This window comes from Theobroma umbraticum, unplaced genomic scaffold (genome assembly GCF_002168275.2).
Source record: "Theobroma umbraticum cultivar Fairchild unplaced genomic scaffold, ASM216827v3 scaffold_147.0, whole genome shotgun sequence".
NCBI classification, from domain to species: domain Eukaryota; kingdom Viridiplantae; phylum Streptophyta; class Magnoliopsida; order Malvales; family Malvaceae; genus Theobroma; species Theobroma umbraticum.
This window is the reverse complement of record NW_018397259.1, coordinates 10,651,292-10,671,488: the sequence shown is the minus strand read 5'-3', so window position 1 is coordinate 10,671,488 and position 20,197 is coordinate 10,651,292. Positions and strand designations below refer to the sequence as shown.

The following is a 20,197-nucleotide window of genomic DNA, read 5'->3' as shown; positions in this document are numbered from 1 at the left end:
AGAAGAAAAACAAACGAACGGAGAGGCCACTGTTTTTGATCAATGACCATTCAAGTCCAAACCAGGCTAACGCCTAATGGGCCTAGAAAGAGGAAGTTCACATGGGGTGGGGTGTGGGGCGGTTGTTTTAAATCTCCAAAAGCATGTCCAGTACCCTACCAAAACCAGCCTCGTCTCTTATTTCCTCGCACTGCTCTGCTTCTTGCGCTATTCTTTCCTGGCGGCGCCTCAGCAGCTCAGGTTTATTTGGGAATTCATTCATACCTTGTTCTTTCTCTTCACCCAACCATCAACTTGACTTGGGAGTTCATTTTTGCTGTCCTGTCCGATCGGTTTCTACAATTATTCCTTTCTTCTCTCTATAAATAGAAAATTTCCTTCTTGATCGCAGGTGTTGTTGTTCCTTAAATATGGAGGAGCATGGCCCGAAACAATTATCATTTCCCCCCGATAGCCCTCCACTCTCTGTCATTGCGGCCGCTAAGATTGCTGGAATCGATTTACCAACTCAGACTTCCTCTTCTTCTTCTTCTTCTGCCACTTTGTCCTTCTCAAACGGGTATACTTTTAGCTTTCCTTAGTTTTAATTTTCAACTTTACGGTTTAGTTTTTTTATTAAAAAAATAATAATAAATTCAATCCATTCTGTCTCTGTGTAATAAATAGGTTCAAATTGCATGGAACTAATGTAATTCTCCGCTACGTCGGTCGCCTTGCTACCATTCCTAATTTCTACGGCCACGAGGCTTTCCACGCCGCCCAAGTATGTTTTTTTTCTTCTCCTTTTTATTAGAAAGAAAGCTCCGTTTGACTTGATAGAAAATATAGTTTTTATTAGAAAGAATGAAAGCTTCGTTTGATTTGATAGTAATATATTTTCTTTCCGTTACCCAGATTGATGAGTGGCTGGAGTATGCTCCTATCCTTTCATGTGGTGGTTCTGAATTTGAGAATGCTTGCGGCTTCCTGGACACATATTTGGAGAAGCGTACCTTTCTCGTTTCTCATTATTTCTCCATTGCTGACATATCTATCTGGTCTGGTCTTGCTGGTAAACTTTCAAAATTCATCCTTTTTGTTGTGTTACCCCATGCCATTTGGTTCATCCAACTTTTTCCCCTTTATCACGGTTGCCTTGCAGCTTATATATCTGTTAATTCCTTGACCGCCAACGGAAAATGACCTGCTGCTTTTATATCTTATCCTTCCTTTTTTGTTTTTGGGTTGACTAGCCCATAAAAGATTCCAACTTGTATACCATCATACTATAACTTCATTTTTCTCAATGTAATCTCTCACGGCTTTCCATCTATCCGTACCTAACAAATATTCTATGCCCTGTAGGAACTGGGCTAAGATGGGAAAGCATGAGGAAGTCAAACAAGTACCCAAACCTTGTTCGCTGGTACAATTCTGTTTCTGCAGAATATAGTGATGCCTTGAAGGAAGTCACAGCATTTTATGTTGGCCAAAAAGGCTTGGGAAAGCCAGTGGCAGCTAAACGAAAAGAGCAAAAGAGTGTAAATGGGGATGTTTCCGATAAGGAAAAAGTTGCTAGCCGGCCTTCAGCTGAAGTAGATCTTCCTGATGCTGAGATTGGGAAGGTGCGGTTGAGATTTGCTCCTGAACCTAGCGGTTATCTTCACATAGGGCACTCTAAAGCAGCCCTATTAAATCATTATTTTGCTCAAAGGTACCAAGGTGAAGTAATATTGCGCTTTGATGATACAAATCCGACCAAAGAAAGCAATGAATTTGTAGAAAATCTTATAAAAGATGTTGAGACTTTGGGTATCAAGTATCAAAAGATCACCTATACTTCTGATTACTTCCCAAAGTTAATGGATATGGCAGAAAAGTTGATACAGGAAGGTAAAGCCTATGTGGATGATACACCACGTGAGGAAATGCAGAAGGAAAGGATGGATGGCATTGAATCGAAATGTAGGAACAACAGTGTGGAGGAGAATTTGAAGTTGTGGAAGGAAATGGTTGCTGGCTCTGAAAGGGGCTTGCAGTGCTGCCTTCGTGGGAAGTTAGACATGCAAGATCCTAACAAATCTCTAAGGGATCCAGTGTACCACCGGTGCAATCCAGTTCCCCACCATCGAATTGGATCCAAGTACAAGATATACCCAACTTATGATTTTGCTTGTCCATTTGTTGATGCTGAAGAAGGCATAACACATGCACTCCGATCTAGTGAGTATCACGATCGCAATGCTCAATACTATAGGATTCAAGAGGATATGGGAATGCAAAAGGTACACATATATGAGTTTAGTCGATTGAATTTGGTCTATACGCTTCTTAGCAAGCGTAAGCTGCTCTGGTTTGTGCAAAACGGTAAAGTAGATGGATGGGATGATCCCCGTTTCCCAACTGTCCAAGGAATTGTTCGCCGAGGTCTGAAAATAGAGGCCTTGATACAATTTATTTTGGAACAAGTGAGTTTGCATGGCTCATTCACAATGTGCAACTGAATGTTTTGGAGTACCATAGTTTGCTTTAGAGTATAAGCTTTGATTCCAATGAATATTAATTTTTTTCATCCTTTTGTTCCAGGGAGCATCGAAAAATCTCAATCTTATGGAATGGGACAAACTTTGGACTATTAATAAGAAAATCATTGATCCTGTTTGTCCTAGACATACAGCAGTTATTGAAGAACGACGCGTGTTGTTGACCTTAACTAATGGTCCTAATGAGCCATTTGTTCGCATTATCCCAAGGCATAAGAAGTATGATGGTGCTGGAGAGAAAGCGACTACATACACAAGGAGGATATGGATAGACCATGCTGATGCAGATTGCATCTCAGTAAATGAGGAGGTTACCTTAATGGATTGGGGAAATGCCATCGTGAAAGATATCATTAAGGACCAGGATGGAAACATCACCCAGTTAGTCGGAGTTTTGCATCTTGAAGGATCTGTCAAGACAACAAAGTTGAAGCTCACATGGCTAGCAGAAACAAGCGAACTCGTTAACCTTTCATTAGTGGAGTTTGACTATCTAATAACAAAGAAGAAGGTATCTTCTTACTATTAACTTACAGCTATACTTTCTGGTTCAATTTTGTCCTTGTTTAAAATTTATAATTGTCACAAGCTAAATAGTGGAACACTGTTCACCATGTGCTCCTTCAAATTTAAAATTAGCACTGACTCATACAATTTGATAGAGAAACATCTTGTCTTGAACAGGAAATCAATCATAGTTCAGGGTTGTTTCTCTTCCTTTTTATGCCAAAATCAATAGAGGATTATGTTTGTGCCTGCATGCAAATGTACATGTATACCTGTTTGTAATGTCACATGTGCAATGAACATGGCTGCATAATAAATCATATGCAAATGTTGCATAATGAATGTTATGTTGATTGTTATTTGTTGACAATTATGCAATACGAATTATGTGCTAGAAATTGAACCCAGTGTTCTTGATACTTGTGGGATTTTCACCCTGCTTCTCCATGGGAGGGAGTATCATATATTTTAGTTCATTGTTGTCCCATAATGGCTCGATACTTGGTCGAGGTGTGTGGTGCTTAGTATGAGGATGTGGTTTTTTTTCTATATTTGTTGTGGATGCAGCTGGAAGAAGGAGAGGATTTCCTAGATGTACTAAACCCATGTACAAAAAGGGAGATAGCAGCAGTTGGAGATTCCAACATGCGCAATTTAGAGCAAGGAGAGATATTGCAGCTGGAGAGGAAAGGCTACTTCAGATGTGATGTTCCCTTTGTTAGACCTTCAAAGCCTGTGGTTTTGATCGCAATTCCTGATGGCAGGCAGCAAAGTGTGTTGAAGTAGGCAATTTTACCCTATCTTATTCAGATCCTGAAAGACGAGGGGAGAAATTATGAGCTCTTGCCTCTCTCTCTCTCTCTCTCTCTGGCTGATATATGGACATGCAAGTTAGCAAGTTTATGAATATTGTGGATGTAACAGTTTCTGGTTCGTGTTTTATGGTCATTATGAACATAAGTGCTTTCTTTTTTTCAATCCTTATGGTACAACTATTAACATGGGTGGGTTCATTCCTATTCGAGTGACATTCAAAGACATTGATTTGTTTTGGACAACCATGAAGAGTAGTCCAAAACAATGGCAAGTGTTGGTTACAATGTCTTAATTACTCTAATCGTGTTTGTGGCCACTTTTGGTTATTCCGTAGTAGGCCGTTAGTGTCTTCTTTAAAAACAGAAAATAGAGAAAAGATGGGTGCATTAAAACAAACGAAGAATGTCAGAATTACTATTAAACAGTTGGGTAGATCACCAGACAAACAAGAAACAACGTGGTGGTTCATACAATTCTACAAATCCTACTCCTATTCCCGCATCTGTTGGCGCAAAGGCATTACGCCACTTTCTATTTCAATTCAAGCTTACGGTAATAGGATACAGATGATCACACACCTCTAGGCAACATCTTTTACGTTTACATACATTAAATGATGGGCATGCCCTGCTGATTTGTCTACTACTGTTAATACAGGTTGTTAATAGTCTGGAAATCGGATACAATAATGCTATGCCCATCATTTCTAGCTGGCTCCAAGAGAGAATCAAATCAAATGGAGCAACTGGAGCAGGGCCCTTGAAATTACCAAAAATGCAGTATTTTAATTATTGTCTTAAACTAATCGGTCCTTTAAGATCATTTGATTAGTTTGTGCTTTTAAGATAACAAGTTTGAAGTTGAGCCACGCTTTTTTATCTTTTTTGTTTTTCTTTGATCACGTTCACAGCAACCCCAGAGAAGCTGCAATTAAATTAAACCAACAGCTGGGCGTGATGAAACCTTGGAAGTTCACCCACCACTGCCAATATTCTTTCCCAGTGCTAACCCTTGCTTCTTCAGTGTTGTTTACTTATTTGTTCATAAATCGTTATTAAACATAAACAATGGTACACCAAGGTTTTATCCCATATGATGGAAGGGGTGTACGCAATCCATTTATTGCGATATTTATTGGCTTTTCACAATGAAAACAAAGCTTGCAGTTTGAGATATGATAACTCTTTTCCCCCCTGCCTGAGACAAGAAATTCACATTAAAAAGCTGCCCACCAATTCTCCTTCTCCAACTATTAAACAACAGCAGCAGCAACAGCAAAGCTTAATTTAGTCTACTTTTTGGGTGCCAACCTGGACTTAATTTTCTGAACCTGTTTTGTACCAATCTGGAATGCCTTGCTCAATACATCATCAGGCACTGTTGGCGTGGCTGCAAATAGGGTGGCAGCAAGGGACTGTGTTCCGGGCAACTGACTATTGAAGGCAGCTATAACAGAAGCAGGCATCATCCCAATGTTCTTCTGGAAATGCACCAATCCTTTAGGGAACACAAATATTTCACCCTTCCTGATCGACTTTGATATCAATACGTTGGATGTGGTTATGAAGCCAACCTCCAGCTCTCCTTCCAGCACGAACACTATCTCGGTTGCTCGTGGGTGGGTGTGGGGAGGGTTGAGCCCACCGGGGGCGTAGTCAATGCGAGAGAGGGAGACGCCGAGGGTATTGAGACCTGGGATCTTTTCCACATTGGCCCCTGTGACAAGCGACCCCAAGGTGTTGTTGGTGAAGCCTGGTTTGGCCAGACCGGCAAAGAAGAAGTCATCTGCTCCTACGCTTGAGGGGTTCTTGCAGGGGAATCCATTCACTTTCACTCCTGTTTATGTTGGCACATATATGTATTATGCATATGTACAAGTACATAACAATAAGCATCAGTGAGCTAGTACATAACTCATACTGTAACTGCAAGCCCATATATTTTTGTTGGAATCATCCAAATATTGAAGCAAAATTCTTCAAAGATTTCATGTTAATTTGATTCTGGTAGAAAAAGAGGTCAGATGAGCCATCATGAGGCTTAGCGACTAGCAAGAGATCAAATAGAATCCACTCGTGAAGAGGTCAATTAAGCTGTCAATCGAAGCAACATACATCATTTCAATTGTGCAGCTGGAGAAGTAGGATTAGTTTTTATCCAAAAAAACAAAAGAAAAGAAAAAAGTGGATCTGGTGAAAACTGAATAACAGCTACCAAATACAGTATAGCAATTAGCGGTAGCATGTAAAGTTTTCCGAGGCTTTCGTTCTTTTTTTTTTTTTGGCTGAGCCACTCTTCTTTGAATAGCTGAAACTTAATTGGCTGACATTTTAAAGGTAGAAACGATAGTAGCAGTAATAAAAAGCTAATCATTACGGCAAGCGGCAAGAAGAAAAGATAGAAGAGCATTAGTGCAGTACCAGAGGAAAGATCGGCAACACATATATCCTGAAGCAAGTCGGGGTCAGCAACAGCGGCACCCAACACCAAGGCAAAAGTTGTAAGAAACAGCGCAACGAAAGCCTCCATGGGTTGCCTCTTAGAAACAGTGGATGTTGTTGTTGTTTAAATAATAGAGAATGAAAAGAGGCAGTCAGGAAAGACTTAAGAAAGGAGATAGAAGAGAAGTTACGGTACGATTGAAGACCATGGATGAAGGAGAGAAAAAGTTGGGAAGCGTATTTATATTTGGCAGGTAGGTTTTGGGTTTTGACAATTGATGGATGGAGATCGTGGCAGGTAGAGCACGAAGCATGCCTTGCCTTGCCTTGCCTTTGCCAATATCTACAAAACTGAAAAGTCGGCGCAAGCAGCCAGGCTGTGGCTTCTATTTTGCGCTCTTTGACCTCATTCCTGGCCCCTTGTATTTAAGTCCATCACATGCCCTCATCTCATTTAATAATTCCTCGTGACCACAATTTCATCCTCTGCGTTAGGATTTGCAAACTAATACTGCTTATTTTTACTAGGTACTGTGACATAGACCATGCTTCATAGTTCATCAGTCCCAATCCCATACTCATAAATAAATCTTTGCTCTATTATAAGTGTCATGAATCAATTTTGTATCAGACTATGATAGGGTAGAGTTGTTTAAAAGATTGAGTTTTTTGTTCTTATAAGGGAAATGTCCATCTTTCAAATATTATAATGGCTCGTGGTGACATCTCTAAAAATACTTGTTAAGTGTTTAAAGGGAAAGACCCTTTAGGAAAAGATTATTCTAATCTCAAGCATTGTAATAGCTATTGGTAAAATACGTGTAAGACTTCGTAAACTTTTTATAGGGGTGAGCAATCAGAGGATTGTTAGGTTACCTCACTAATAAAAGTATGTTTGTAATGAATCATCTAAGACTGCCCTTATAGCCCAACGATGGCATATCTTGGTCCCTTTGTAATTATTTTCATATTAATAAAATATTTTTTCTTTTTATTACTCAATTGTTGCATATATGATATTCAATATGCCTTATGATTTTGATGCGCATTCTCTTAGCCTGATTTGTTATTATTCTTCATGTTTGATCAAATATAACTGAGTATCAGCTAGCTTACGTGGAAGCGTCTACTCAAATGTCACGTGGATTATCACATACTTAAGTGAAGGAACATAGTTTGGAACAGTTGGTACCAGAACAGGAGTAAGACGTGCTGAACTAAAGAGTAAAACTGGTAACCACGCGGAATGCAATAGAAGGCCATCAAAGGATAGATGAGCTAGAGTGGCGACAGTAAAAGCTCAAATGGTTCCACGTGAGCAAATAGATGAAATTGAAATAGTCAAGTAGGAACTATCCAAGAGGATTAATACCCTGAGTAATAAGACCAAGAATGCATTGAGCACTCCGTAAGGCAAGATTGAAGAATTGAAAGCTTAAATAAATCTTTTCGGTATTACTGCAAGTAATGCCAATGCAACTTCAGGAGATCGAGGTTGTCGCATCAACACTTAGGCACACCTAAAGCAGGAATTGAAGAACTAGTTTTTCCATGAAAATGTTGAGTATATGGCGCGACGGACATTGCGGGAGTTGTCACAAATAGGATCAGTGCAAGAGTTCGTGAGGAACTTTTCTACTTTAATGTTAGATATCAGGGATATAATTGAAAAAGATAGATTGTTATATTTCCTCAAGGGTCTGAAACCATGGACGAGGACGAAATTACAGCGATAAAAGGTACAGGATGTGACGTTAACAATGATGGTTGCTGGCCACCTTACTGATTATAATGAAAACTCCAATAAAAGAAAGGACCTTCCATCCAAGACCAATAGCTGTAGCTCAAACAATAGGGCAAAATTTTCAAGAGTAAGCAGACTCTCGAATTAGGGAGGCGATAAAAGACCACATGCTAGAGACTTACCCCAACCGAGACTAAATAAGCCATAGAACTTCAAGCCATAACCTCCGATATCTTATTTTCTATGCAAGAAACCTCATCAAGTAGCTGACTGTCCTCACCGAGTAGTTCTTAGTACGATATGCACTGCTAATGTTGAGGCACCCCTACCCCACACCACAGTCAAAGAAGTCGAGGAAAAACCACCATGAATAGGTTCTATTCGTTTCCTCAGTGCCTTATAAGCATAGTTAAAAAAGATGGATAAAGAGCCTCAATGAAGTCTAATGTATGTAAAGGCATTATTGAATGAGAAAAATATCAAAGCCATGCTCAACACAGGGGCCTCAAACGCCTTTGTTACCCCAGGAGAGGCAAAGAGATACAATCTTAAAGTTAAAAAGGACTTTAGACAAATGAAAACAGTTAACTCTCTAGCTTCAGCTATCATAGGAAATGTCAAAGATGTAAAGGTTAAAATTAGCACGTAGGAAGGGAAAATAAACCTGACTATAGCCATTATAGATGACTTTGATTTTATCTTGAGCTTGGATTTTATGACAAAAGCACAACCCATCCCTTTCCCTGTTGCAAGTGGTTTAATGTTTTTTAGAGAATGACCATGTGTAGTATCAGTTACAATTTTACCTAAGAGTAAGAAGAAAATTATATCAACTATACAGTTTAAGAAGAGGATCAAGAAAGGTAAGCCATCTTATGTGGCCATGCCTATCTACAAAGGCGAACATAACACAAATCCAATACTTAAAGAAGTGAAACTGGTTTTAGAAAAATTTCAAGATATGATGCCAAAACCTACAGCCTCGATGAGCTATCGATCACGAGATAAAATTACTTCCAAGAATCAAGCTGCTTATCGAGTAAGAATGGCTGAGTGAGATAAGCTAAAAACCATCTGTGTAATAAGATATGGCGCATTTGAATTTCTTGTTATGCCTTTTGGACTAACCAATGCTCTTGCTACCTTTTGCACACTGATGAATCAGGTGTTTCATAATTATCTATATAAGTTCATCGTAATCATCGTGGACGACATCGTGGTGTACAATTCGACCTTAAAAAAGCATCAACGGCATTTGCGACAAGTCTTCCAAAGGCTATGCATAACTATTTATATGAAAAAATGGAGATATGTGCATTCGTGCAAACGCAAATCCAATTTTTTGGTCACATAATTAAACAAGGGCACATCCAGATAGACATGTAAAAGGTAAAGGCTATCAAAGAATGGGCCACCCTAAAAATACAATTGAGCTTCATTCTTTCTTAAGGTTAGCCAATTATTATCGGAGATTTGTGAAAGGATATTCAAGAAAGATGGTAGCACTAATCAAATTACTGAAAAAAGAACAAAAGTAGAGCCAAACACCGTAGAGGATGACAGATCTTGTTTTATCACTCCTTCGAAGGCTTGAATGACATGATGATGACAGATCTTGTTTTATCACTCCTTGATATTGCAAAGTCCTTCAAAGTACAGACGGATGCATCAGATTTTACCCTTAGAGGAGTGTTGCTACAAGGACACTTGGTGTGGCAACAGGAGAAGAGATACATGGCATAAGAGAAAGAACTACTTGTAGTGATTCACTATTTACGATCTTGGCGACATTATTTTTTAAGATCACAATTCATGGTTAAGATCAACAATACAATCGTACGTCACTTCCTCACATAGCCAAAACTTACAGCTAAGTAAGCGAGATGACAAAAGTTTCTAACTGAATTTGATTTCTCCTCCAAGCATAAAATTAGAAAAGCAAACTGTGAGGTAGATGTCCTCAGTAGAAAGGTTGAATTCATAGCTCTAAGTGTGATCACGCTAATGATAGCCAATAGAGTGATCATAGATATCCGTTATTTGATTGAGAAAAATTTACATCGAGACCCCCAAGCAATGGCCACTAGGAAGTTGGTAGAAAGTGGAAAGTCAAAATACTTTTTGGTGAAAAAAGGACTCTTACTAACGAAGGGACTATGCATATTTGTTTTAAGAGCGGGAGAGCTTATACAGAAATTAATGCGAGAATGTCACAATACTCTTTGGGCAGGACATCCAAGTTGGTAATGGACCGTTATACTATTGAAACAAGGTTACTATTAGCCTCATATGCGGCAAGATGTGATGAATTATTTAAAGACGTGCCTCATTTGCCAACAAGACAAAGTAGACAAATAGAGACCGACGGGAATGCTCGAACCTCCACCAGTGCCGACTAAACCATGAAAAAGTATTTCTTTAGACTTTATTGTAGAACTTCCAAAAGTAGGAGATATGATCGCTATCTTAGTAGTGGTGGACCGGTTCTCCAAGTCTGCGATGTTCTTTCCAGTGTAGAAGTTTAGCTTTGTAAAAGTAATAACTCGCACTGTTTTTAAACATGTGGTAAAATATTTGGGTGTTCCTAAAACATTATCAGGGACAAAGATCCAAGGTTTATAGGTTTTTACTTGAAAGAGTTGTTCAAATTATTGGAGTCAGAACTCAATATATCTTCCAACTATTACCCACAAACATATTGTCAAACAAAACGCTTCAATAGGTTATTGGAAAAATACCTACGACACTTTTTACAAGCGAATTAGAAGAATTAGCCCAACCTACTAGATGTGGCTCAACAATGGTTTAACTCACAAAAGAGCTCAACCACTAATAGAACCCCTTTCGAGGTCATCATTGGACAACAACCATGACTTCCTTCTACCTCAGTGGAATTGTATAGCAGGAAAAGTCAACGGGCGTTCAACTTTGCTAAATAGTGGAAACAAAACATTGAAATCGTCAAAGCTTATTTAGAGAAAGCCTCCAACCACATGAAAAAGTGGGCAAATAGAGGTCGAAGAGAGCAACACTTTAAGGTGGGAGACTTAGTGCTAATGAAGTTGGTACCCGAACAACTTCGATTCTTAAGGAAGAAAGATCGAAGTGTAGTATAGAAGTATGAACCTTCAATACCAATTGTACCCAAGGTGGGGAGGACTTCTTACAGGATTGATCCACCCAAGTGGATGAAGGTACACGCTATGTTTCACGTTAGCAATCTGACCCTTTCTATGTTGATTCAGTAGATGCCACTAGAAGTCGAGCCACAAGAGCCACCATCACAGTGCTGAGTGGAGGAGATTTTGGTCTGGAGGACGATGATAATCAACCGACGACCGACACAAGAGTATCTGGTGAAATGGGAAGGTTTGGGGCCAGATGAAATCACTTGGGAGAAGGGAGTCGATCTTTGTGCTTTCTAGAAGAAGATTGAAGAATTTCAAGCCAATAAGTCAACGAGGACGTCAACAGATTGAGTGGGGGAGGCTGTCACGAGCCAACTTGTATCGGACTATGATAGTGTAAACTGGTCTAAGAGATTGGGTCGTTTGTACTTGTAAGGGAAATGTTCCTCTTTTACATATTGTAATGACTCGTAGTGACATCTCTAAAAATACTTGTTAAGTCTTCAAGGAGAAAGATACTTTAGGAAAAGAATATCCTCATTTCAAGTGTTGTAATGGCTATTCGTATAATATGTTTAAAGTCTCGTAGTAAACTCTTTATAAGAAGTGAGCAGTCAGTGAATTGTTAGACTACCTTACTGGTAAAGGTATATTTGTAGCAAATCATCAAAAACTGTCCCTATAACCCGATAATGACGTGTCTTGGTCCATTTGTAATTATTTTCATATTAATAAAATATTTTTTCTTTTTATGACTCAATGATTACATATATGATATTAGATATGTTATATAATTTTGATGTATATTCTCTTAATCTGATTTATTACTATTATTAATATTTATAAGATATAATCGAGTATCAATTAACTTATATAAAAAGCATTTATTCAAATGCTGTATCAACTATTACAGTGAAAAGACATAATTCGTGGCAATGAGGGTTACTTTTTCACCACCATTTGGTACTTTATTATTTTGGAGAATGATTGGGAGCGACACAATTTCGAAGGTAGCGAAAGCCCACAAACGAATAGAACTTGGGCTAGGGAGGGACGATAATCCATGATGGCAAAGTTTGGAAATTTGGGGGGCGATGCAAATGAAGGAGAAGAACAGAATCTGGAGAGTGCAGCGGCTGGTGGTTTATTAGTTAATTAATAATTATTACTTGCTGCTTGCTAGAGCAGAGATTTTATTCATCTTCTTCTTCTTCTTCTTCTTCTGTGAATATGAATAATAACAATAATAATAGTAAGGGTAAATTAAAACAGAAGCAGAACAAAGTGGAGCTGTTCCTTCTAATACTTTATGCAATTGGCTTCTACGCCTTTTGCATCCGTCGTTCTCTTCACCTTTCTCGACGTACTTCTTTCTCAATTTTGATTCTTTTTTACTTTTTTTATTTTTGTTTCTCATATGCTACTGTATTATGTAAATCCAATTTGCTTTGTTTTTTTGCAGATCATTTCCCCAAACTGTACGGTTTGCGTAGCGGATGGCTTTTCTCTCCTCGTCTCAATGTATGTAATGTTTACTATCATCGGTGCTCTTCCTTTACTGCATTTTGGGATTTCCCTACCTGTGATAAAGATCCAATTTTGCACTCCCAAGTTCTCGCCTTTTACCTCTTGTTTCAAAGTTTAGTTCATGATTAATTTCTATTGTTTCAGTCATTAGACCAAAGCTCACTTTGTCTTCTTCTATGTAGGATGTCTCTGATGCCCAGTGGAGAAATTTCCGCGCAAATTTACCCCTTCTTACCCTTGTCTTTGGAGTCTTTACCATGCTCGCTAATATCTCAAGGCAATGTTTCCATTTGAGAGCAAGAGGGATGTCCATTGTTTGGCTTTTCCTTTCTCTCATTTACCTTTCTTATCTTCATGGAGCTTGGTCGGTTCCCTTCATTTTACTCATCACTAAACCTTGTCTTCTTCTTTTCTTGCTGCGGTAACGTTAACCCTTTTTCCCCATTCTTTTCGCAGCATCGTCTTTATCTTTTTAATTGCTTCAGCAAACTTTCTTCTAGTAAAGGTTCATTTCCTCCAACTCTTTCCTTTCTAATTCATTTTTCTTCTCTAAATTCTAGTTTGTTTTTGCATCTTGCCATCGTCATTATTGCCTGCAAATGCATCTAATTTAATGCCATTACTAGATTTCTGTTTCCACAGATATTTGCAAAGGCAAAGTACTTCCCTCTTGTACTTTGGACTTTCAACCTATTTTTTCTTTTTTGCAACCGTGTTTATCAAGGATATTCGTTCTCCAAGTTTGGGTGAGTAGTCTAAGCTACATGATTTTTATTTGGTTGGTATGCTAATCTTGCTTACTATAATTGCCTTTCTTTTGTTTCGTGCAGGCAACGCTGGGCATATTTGGACAATTTTCGAGGCACATTTAGATGGCACATTTGCTTTAACTTTGGTACATCCTTGCATTTACATTTTATTGATATTGGAATTCAGTGAATATAATGCAATCTTAGTAGATGCACCTAGTAGATGCACAAAAGAAATGATGCAACGTTCCTGTTAGCAAGCTTAGAACCTTAGTTGATTAGCATGCTGACATTGTGACCCAATAGCAGAAAAAGCATAGTATTGGTTTTGTTTTCTTTCTTAGAAACAAATCACTTTCATTTATTTTAGATGAGTTCAGTAAATGGTGTATAGATCAACCAGGAAGTTAGTAAGCCTTTGTGCCTGGAATGGTCCATGTCTGGCATGCTGCTATTGCCCTTGGATTGAACATATGTTCTTTGGGCGGACCATTAATATTAACTCACAAGTTCTATTCCATAAATGGGTTATAAAATATCATGAATTGCTTGTCAGTGGTATCAGCATTCACTAAAATTTAAGGCCTCACAAATAAATACCTTTGATGTTTGAAACTCACCTCTGAAGGACAAACGCTTATGCTGAACCTCCTTAGTGCAGAATGTGTTTTTACAAACAACGGTCAACTTGGCAAGACTTGTATAAAAAGGCGATTTACGCATTAGCAGTCTGTCCTGATTCCAATAATGAGAATTCTAAGTAAACGATTACTGTTTATAACAAAATTATTTAAGGTTCTTAAGGAAGAATGTTCTTCCTACCTAAATCAATGAGTGATGTTCATTAACTAGCTTCCTGAATCTTAAGATGGCATGTGACTTTTTACATACCATCATATGGTACATTTTACTAGTATTTATTTTGATATATTTGTTTGAAGTTGTTTTGCGCATGATAAGCTTTGGCTACGATTACCATTGGGCACATCAAGATTCTTGTTTTGATCAAGAGGTAGTTTCCTCTCTTTCTCTCCCTCTTACTCCCCCCCTCCCCTTACCTTCTGCTGCCACTTCTTGTATCTCCACTATGCATGATTCCTTGGTTTCTGTCTAATTTATATCAATTTGACTATTAGGTCTGTTACCCTATCTGTTAGGTAAATGACATAAAAAGTCGCTGAACAGTGGACAATTATATCATAAGTAGTCTAGGTATTGTAGCTTTGTCCTTCAGAACCTGTCTGTCTTGTAAAAGGATATAAGCCATTCTTTGCTTCCTTTCTGCATTTCTGGGGCATCCTTTAAACTTGGTGCAGCTATGATTAAGTACAGCATCATCGTTATGTCTTTTTGCAAATAAGTTAATCTACTGTCGAAACTCTGGTTTCAGATGTGTACTGTTTACGTGTTACCAAACTTCACATACTTTTTTTTTTATAGTTGGGAGAGGCCGGATTCGAACCCTGCTCATTAGGCAGGGCGATTATGCACCAACCAATGAGCCAAATGCTCGGGTGCACCAAACTTCACATACTTGTCACAAAGATATCTGGCATACTTGTACCAAACTTTCCCACTAATATTAAGATATCCAGCATTACAGATCTATCCATCAAAATTAACTCTCTATGTCTCCATTTTTCTTAGAAACTTTTCTGGTTTCTAGGTTCATACATGGCATGTTTACTTGAGAGTTTTTCTTTACATGTGTGAAAACTCAGATCTGTATATTTTGTCCAATTAGAATCAAGTTGTTAGATGATTTCCTGTTTTGGTAATTGCAGAAGCATATCCAAAGATGCCATGTTTGTAAATCAGGAAAAATTTGTTATCAAATTCTACAGGTTAGTTGCTAATTAAATCAGAGGCCATCTTCTTGTTGCTATTGCTTGAAAGTATAACTTTATTTTCTTATAAATATATTTGTCATGCAGGAGAGAAATGTCCATACCAACAATTTTACCTTTACTATATACCTTAGTTACCTGGTGTATGCACCTATTTACATTTCAGGGCCAATCATAAGTTTTAATGCATTTGCCTCCCAGGTTTGTCACTTTCATGATGGATACTATTACTTCTTCTTCTTCTTCTTCTCTCTCTTGCTCTCTATACACACACACACGCACACAGAGAATTTCTCATTAATGATGAGAGTGTTAGACTTTAGATACCTTTCATTGTAAAATTCTCCTAGTTTCCATTTGGTCACTTGAATTTGAAAGAAAGGGTTTAGTTTTCCAACTTAACATAATTTGTGTTATACATGCAACTCAAGAAAGCATGACTTTCATGATTATTTCCAAATTTATAGATTTGTTGGATCTCTACTTAAGGATAGAATTGAAATGCCAAAACTAAGTAAGGGAATTTTAAATTTATCTTATTATTCTTTTTCAAATTAATAGGTTTTTCTAATCTTCACCAGTTTTTACATAATGCTTGCATACTTCCTTCACAATTTTTATAATAAACTAAATCCAAATCCACCTCTCAAATTTATTTTTCCCAAACACTGAACTTTTACCTTTTATTCTTAGTTTATTCACTTTTCTCATGAAATAGTTGCAAAGTTTCCCAATTTAATAGGTACATATTTTTGTATTTCAGATTGCATATATTTCCATTCAAACATACTTCTACTTATCATTGACATGTGGTATAATACCATTAGGTTCCCTTGCTACTAATTTTTGCAGTTAGATGTGCCACAAAATTATTACTCAGTTAAAGAGGTGACTTGGTACGGGCTACGTTGGGTATTTGGTCTGTCTCTTATGGAACTAATGACTCATTTGTTTTATTTTAATGCCTTTGCTGTCAGGTGACTCTCTTGGAACTCAAAGTTCAAGCTTGCATTTTGATTTAGGAAATCTTTAGAGGCAGTCTTATTGTATGCTAACTAAATTTGTTTCACAATGACCAGTGGTTCATGGAAAATGTTATCCCCTATGGACATATTCATCATTGGATATGGGGTAAGGCATTTAAGTCTAAATCTTTCTTGGCAAACTTTAAGATAAATTTCTTTTTTTTTTTATTAACAGGATATTTTTCATGTGATACGAAGTCAGGATTTTTTGCATTGATTGTATGATGCGGTACATTTTCATTAGTTAAGAAAATTACAGAGCCTTAAGCTCTAGTATTATACGTGAACAGAACTACTCCAGCCCTTGCCCACTTTCCCTAACACAGAAAGAAGTGCTCGAATCAATATTACCCTTTATAAAATGTTGCCTTCATTCTCTATCTGTATAATTGGTACCATTTGGACTTGTCCAGATGGAAATAGCTCATATAGGGTGGTCAGATATCTTGATTCCACATTGATCTGGAAGCACCCAATGTTAAGAAAAAAATCTCATTGTTAAAATCAATACTGAGAAGAGATGTATGGTTGAAAATAAAGATGCTAATGAAGCTAGCAAACACCATGCATTAAAGTTGTTAAGAACAGAGGTTATATTGGGTAAGTTGCTATTTATCTTGTTGATCCCAAGTTTTCCAAGTGTAAATGCATGAAGAATTAAAATTAAGTCTAACACTGTCCACGTGCTGCTACAGGTCATAAACTTCATGTGGTTAAAGTTTTTCCTTATCTGGCGCTATTTTCGGTTTTGGTCACTGGTATGTTCACTTAAAGGATATGTGTTTTCTGTAGTATATATTTTCCCTTTACATGCAGCCTTGTTGAATTCCTTCTTAGATGGTTTAATCCTTGGCTTACCTGTTAACTTGTGCTACAATTTTTAGCATTAGTATCTGTACCTGTATGAAGATATTCATTTGCAATTTATAATTGTAGATAGCTGGCATTGAGGCCCCTGAAAACATGCCAAAATGTGTCAATAATTGCCACAATTTAGAAAGTTTTTGGAAAAGTTGGCATGCGTCCTTCAACAAGTGGATTGTGAGGTTTTCATTTCTGGATACTTTTTCTTTGGTTCTCTTTTCTGCATATTTATGTCTGACTTGTTGGCTTACAAAATGATCGCAATTTTCAGGTACATGTATATTCCTCTTGGTGGATCTCGGAGAAAGCTACTCAACATATGGGTTATATTCACATTTGTCGCTATATGGCATGATTTGGAGTGGTATAATCTTGAGCTTTTGGGTTGTTCTTTTCTTTATTCTGTTCTATGAACATGTAGCCTATTCCTTATCTAACTGCATATTGCCTTTGGTCTTAGGAAACTTCTTTCATGGGCATGGCTAACATGTTTATTCTTTGTTCCTGAAATGTTGGTGAAATCAGCAGCAAATGCATTGCAGGTTAAGTCTATGTTTTCTACCAGTTATTATTTTGGCATGATTATTACCACTGTCATGAAGATTCTGGCACTTTTTAGCCTTGTTAGTTAGCCTGAGGGCACCTGGCTGGCATCAGTGTCTGGCAATTAATCTGTTGCTAATGTTGACCTCTCTTCATTCATGCAAATGAAAAAGAGGTTGTATAAAGTACAAATGGTTTTAATCTTGTGTGATTTGGGCTATTGTATCCAACGTTCAGCCTGAAGTTAACCTCACTGGATCCCTTTTAGAGCTCATAGGGGAAAAGTGACGCAAGTCTATGTACTGTTTGGTTGCACAAGTTTTGCATGTAAATTAGTTGGCAGATGGTTAATTTGGTCACCCTGAAGCTTAAAATCTCAGCAACACTGTTCTCATGACCCATGGCCATTATTTATGGGTAGTGTGCTGATGATGTTTATCATCCATCGAGTGCATGCACATAATGACATGTAAACTTTTTACATGAGATTACGGACTTAATCATTTTTTTTTTTTTTGCCATTATCCTAGCATCATATGGTTATAAGGTGTTGAGATGGCACCAGATACTTTTTCTATGCTGTTATTAAGGGTATAAAATAAGGCAACAAATATTTTCTTCTTTTATAACAAGCCCCATGATTGTCTAAGTTCAGTGTTCCAATGAAATTTGCTGTCAGGCTGAGGGTGCTTTGGGAGGATTCATTTTTCATGAACTTAGAGCAGCTGCTGGTGCTATCACAATCACTTGTCTCATGGTCAGTCTTAGTGTGCATAGAAAATTTAATATTGCAGCTTCTAATTTACTCCACATTTTTTCATTGTAGCATTTTATCTACACATGATATTTGTGTTGTGTTCCACTTTTTGATGTATGTTGAGGAGTTTGTTCAGTTCCAGAAGTTGTGATTGTAGTTGCTTGCTTTTGCCTTCTGTGCAATGCACCTTTTGCTGTACGGCTGGACCAATGAATGTTCATTGGTTCTTCTTTTTGTTAAGCAATGTGTACTAGCAAAGAGAAGCCTATTTTGAAAATTTTTCTTGTCAAATTTATGATCATGAATTTGTTGGATAATGAATGTTTTTGATTACGGTTATTTAGGCTCCAATTGGTTGATTGTTTAGTACTTATTTTTTGTTATTTGCTGTATTAAAATTGCTATAAAGCAAATGCATGAAAGGCAATATCATAATATGTTTGAAATGGACAAATAATTGAGATGTAAAACTAATTATAACATAATTACGCTATAGAAATAGAATCATGCATTTTGTCATCTTAAAAAATTTACATATTTTGCTTTGGTATCCAACACACGTTTTGCTTAGTTGCTTCTGAAAACAAAAAGTAAATAGCAAAAATACCAACCTAATAACACCTTATCGAGTAGGAAGCAAGCAAAAATTATGATGAAATGGATGTCTTTTTGCAACTGCAGTTTAGAACCAAGTAGATGCTTCATATGAGAATTGCTCTTTACATTTGCTATTATCATTCTTTTCTTCATATGCAGGTTGCTAACCTCGTTGGCTATGTTATTGGTCCGTCAGGCATTAATTGGTTGATTTCTCAATTCCTCCGAAAAGAAGGTGTGGGAGTGTGATATACCTTTCACCCTGATAAAGCTCTTTCCTGTGTACTTCATTGTTGCCCAATTAATGCAAATACCTTTTTTCAGGACTGTCTGTCTTGGGTTTTATGCTTCTGTCATTTTATGTGGGAACTAAGGTAAATGGCAAGAGGCAGCTTCAAATGTTTTCCGGATGCCAAGTATCCTCATGAGGTTTTAACATCTCGAGGGCTGGCAAGGACTAATTTTAACCTAAAACCTTTTACTTTTTGCAGCTCATGTTTCAAATCTCTGATGCCAAGCAAAGGATGCAATGAAGTTCATTTCTAGTCTGCATGATGTATCCATATTGAGGCCTTTGATGAAATGAGTAGATTCTCAGCTAGGAATTTTGGATTTTAGTTTAATACTATAACTGTATACCTCTTTAGGAGACAAAGGAAGGAATGGCTGGAGATTAATGCTACATATGATTTTTGATAATTTCAACAGATCATCGACCTTATGTATGGTGTTAAACTTTTGCATACTGCATTAGGGTCAAATTGGATCTGCTCAATTATTTTCTTGTAAGAGTTTGTTTAGCTTAATCATTTATTTAGTAAAATAAATTATATAAGTTTTAATTTTAATTAAAATTATCATAAAAGATATTTTTATCATTTTCAATCAATCAAATTTTAGTTATTAAAATTAAAAATATTCATACAAAAATAATTTTTAAATTTTGGGTAGTAATAATAGTATTAAACTTTTATCAATCTAACAAATCACAAGAAGGAAGAGAAAAGAAAAAACAATGTCCTTGACATTAAATCTCTTTTTTATGAAGAAAGAAAGAACTTTATCTAAATGCAATTTTAAATTTTAGATTTTTTTTTTCTTTTACTTTCTATAAAAACAAAAAGAAGAGA

The 20,197-nt window shown here is 37.1% G+C and overlaps 3 protein-coding genes across 5 annotated transcripts; 2 read left to right on the top strand and 1 right to left on the bottom strand.

The window, feature by feature from the left end:
- Nucleotides 1-98: 98 nt before the first annotated feature.
- LOC110414617 (Glutamyl/glutaminyl-tRNA synthetase, class Ic) lies at nucleotides 99-4,007 on the top strand. Its single transcript, XM_021425894.2, has 7 exons — nucleotides 99-240; nucleotides 392-559; nucleotides 667-763; nucleotides 895-1,051; nucleotides 1,345-2,447; nucleotides 2,566-3,033; nucleotides 3,597-4,007. Exons 2-7 carry the CDS (start codon nucleotides 411-413, stop codon nucleotides 3,813-3,815), a joined length of 2,193 nt encoding a protein of 730 aa, XP_021281569.2. The 5' UTR covers nucleotides 99-240; nucleotides 392-410; the 3' UTR covers nucleotides 3,816-4,007.
- Nucleotides 4,008-4,896: 889 nt separating this feature from the next.
- Nucleotides 4,897-6,605, bottom strand: LOC110414618 (germin-like protein subfamily 2 member 1). The gene is made up of 2 exons (XM_021425895.2): nucleotides 6,266-6,605; nucleotides 4,897-5,681 (listed from the first exon to the last, which is right to left on the bottom strand). The coding sequence occupies exons 1-2, from the start codon at nucleotides 6,372-6,374 to the stop codon at nucleotides 5,137-5,139; spliced, it is 654 nt and encodes a 217-aa protein (XP_021281570.1). The 5' UTR covers nucleotides 6,375-6,605; the 3' UTR covers nucleotides 4,897-5,136.
- Nucleotides 6,606-12,153: 5,548 nt separating this feature from the next.
- Nucleotides 12,154-19,856, top strand: LOC110415057 (MBOAT (membrane bound O-acyl transferase) family protein). 3 transcript variants are annotated; one of them, XM_021426534.1, is made up of 19 exons: nucleotides 12,154-12,521; nucleotides 12,621-12,679; nucleotides 12,868-12,962; nucleotides 13,142-13,190; nucleotides 13,328-13,431; nucleotides 13,516-13,580; nucleotides 14,376-14,446; nucleotides 15,219-15,278; nucleotides 15,369-15,482; nucleotides 16,134-16,258; nucleotides 16,361-16,412; nucleotides 17,002-17,064; nucleotides 17,243-17,352; nucleotides 17,442-17,534; nucleotides 17,631-17,712; nucleotides 18,393-18,470; nucleotides 19,227-19,302; nucleotides 19,392-19,441; nucleotides 19,559-19,856. In XM_021426534.1, exons 1-19 carry the CDS (start codon nucleotides 12,389-12,391, stop codon nucleotides 19,598-19,600), a joined length of 1,521 nt encoding a protein of 506 aa, XP_021282209.1. In that variant the 5' UTR covers nucleotides 12,154-12,388; the 3' UTR covers nucleotides 19,601-19,856. The 3 variants fall into 3 exon arrangements, with proteins under 3 accessions (XP_021282209.1, XP_089639584.1, XP_021282208.1); XM_021426533.1 differs by having other exon boundaries at nucleotides 12,155-12,521; nucleotides 12,868-13,049; XM_089783458.1 differs by having other exon boundaries at nucleotides 12,154-12,679; nucleotides 12,868-13,049.
- Nucleotides 19,857-20,197: the final 341 nt, after the last annotated feature.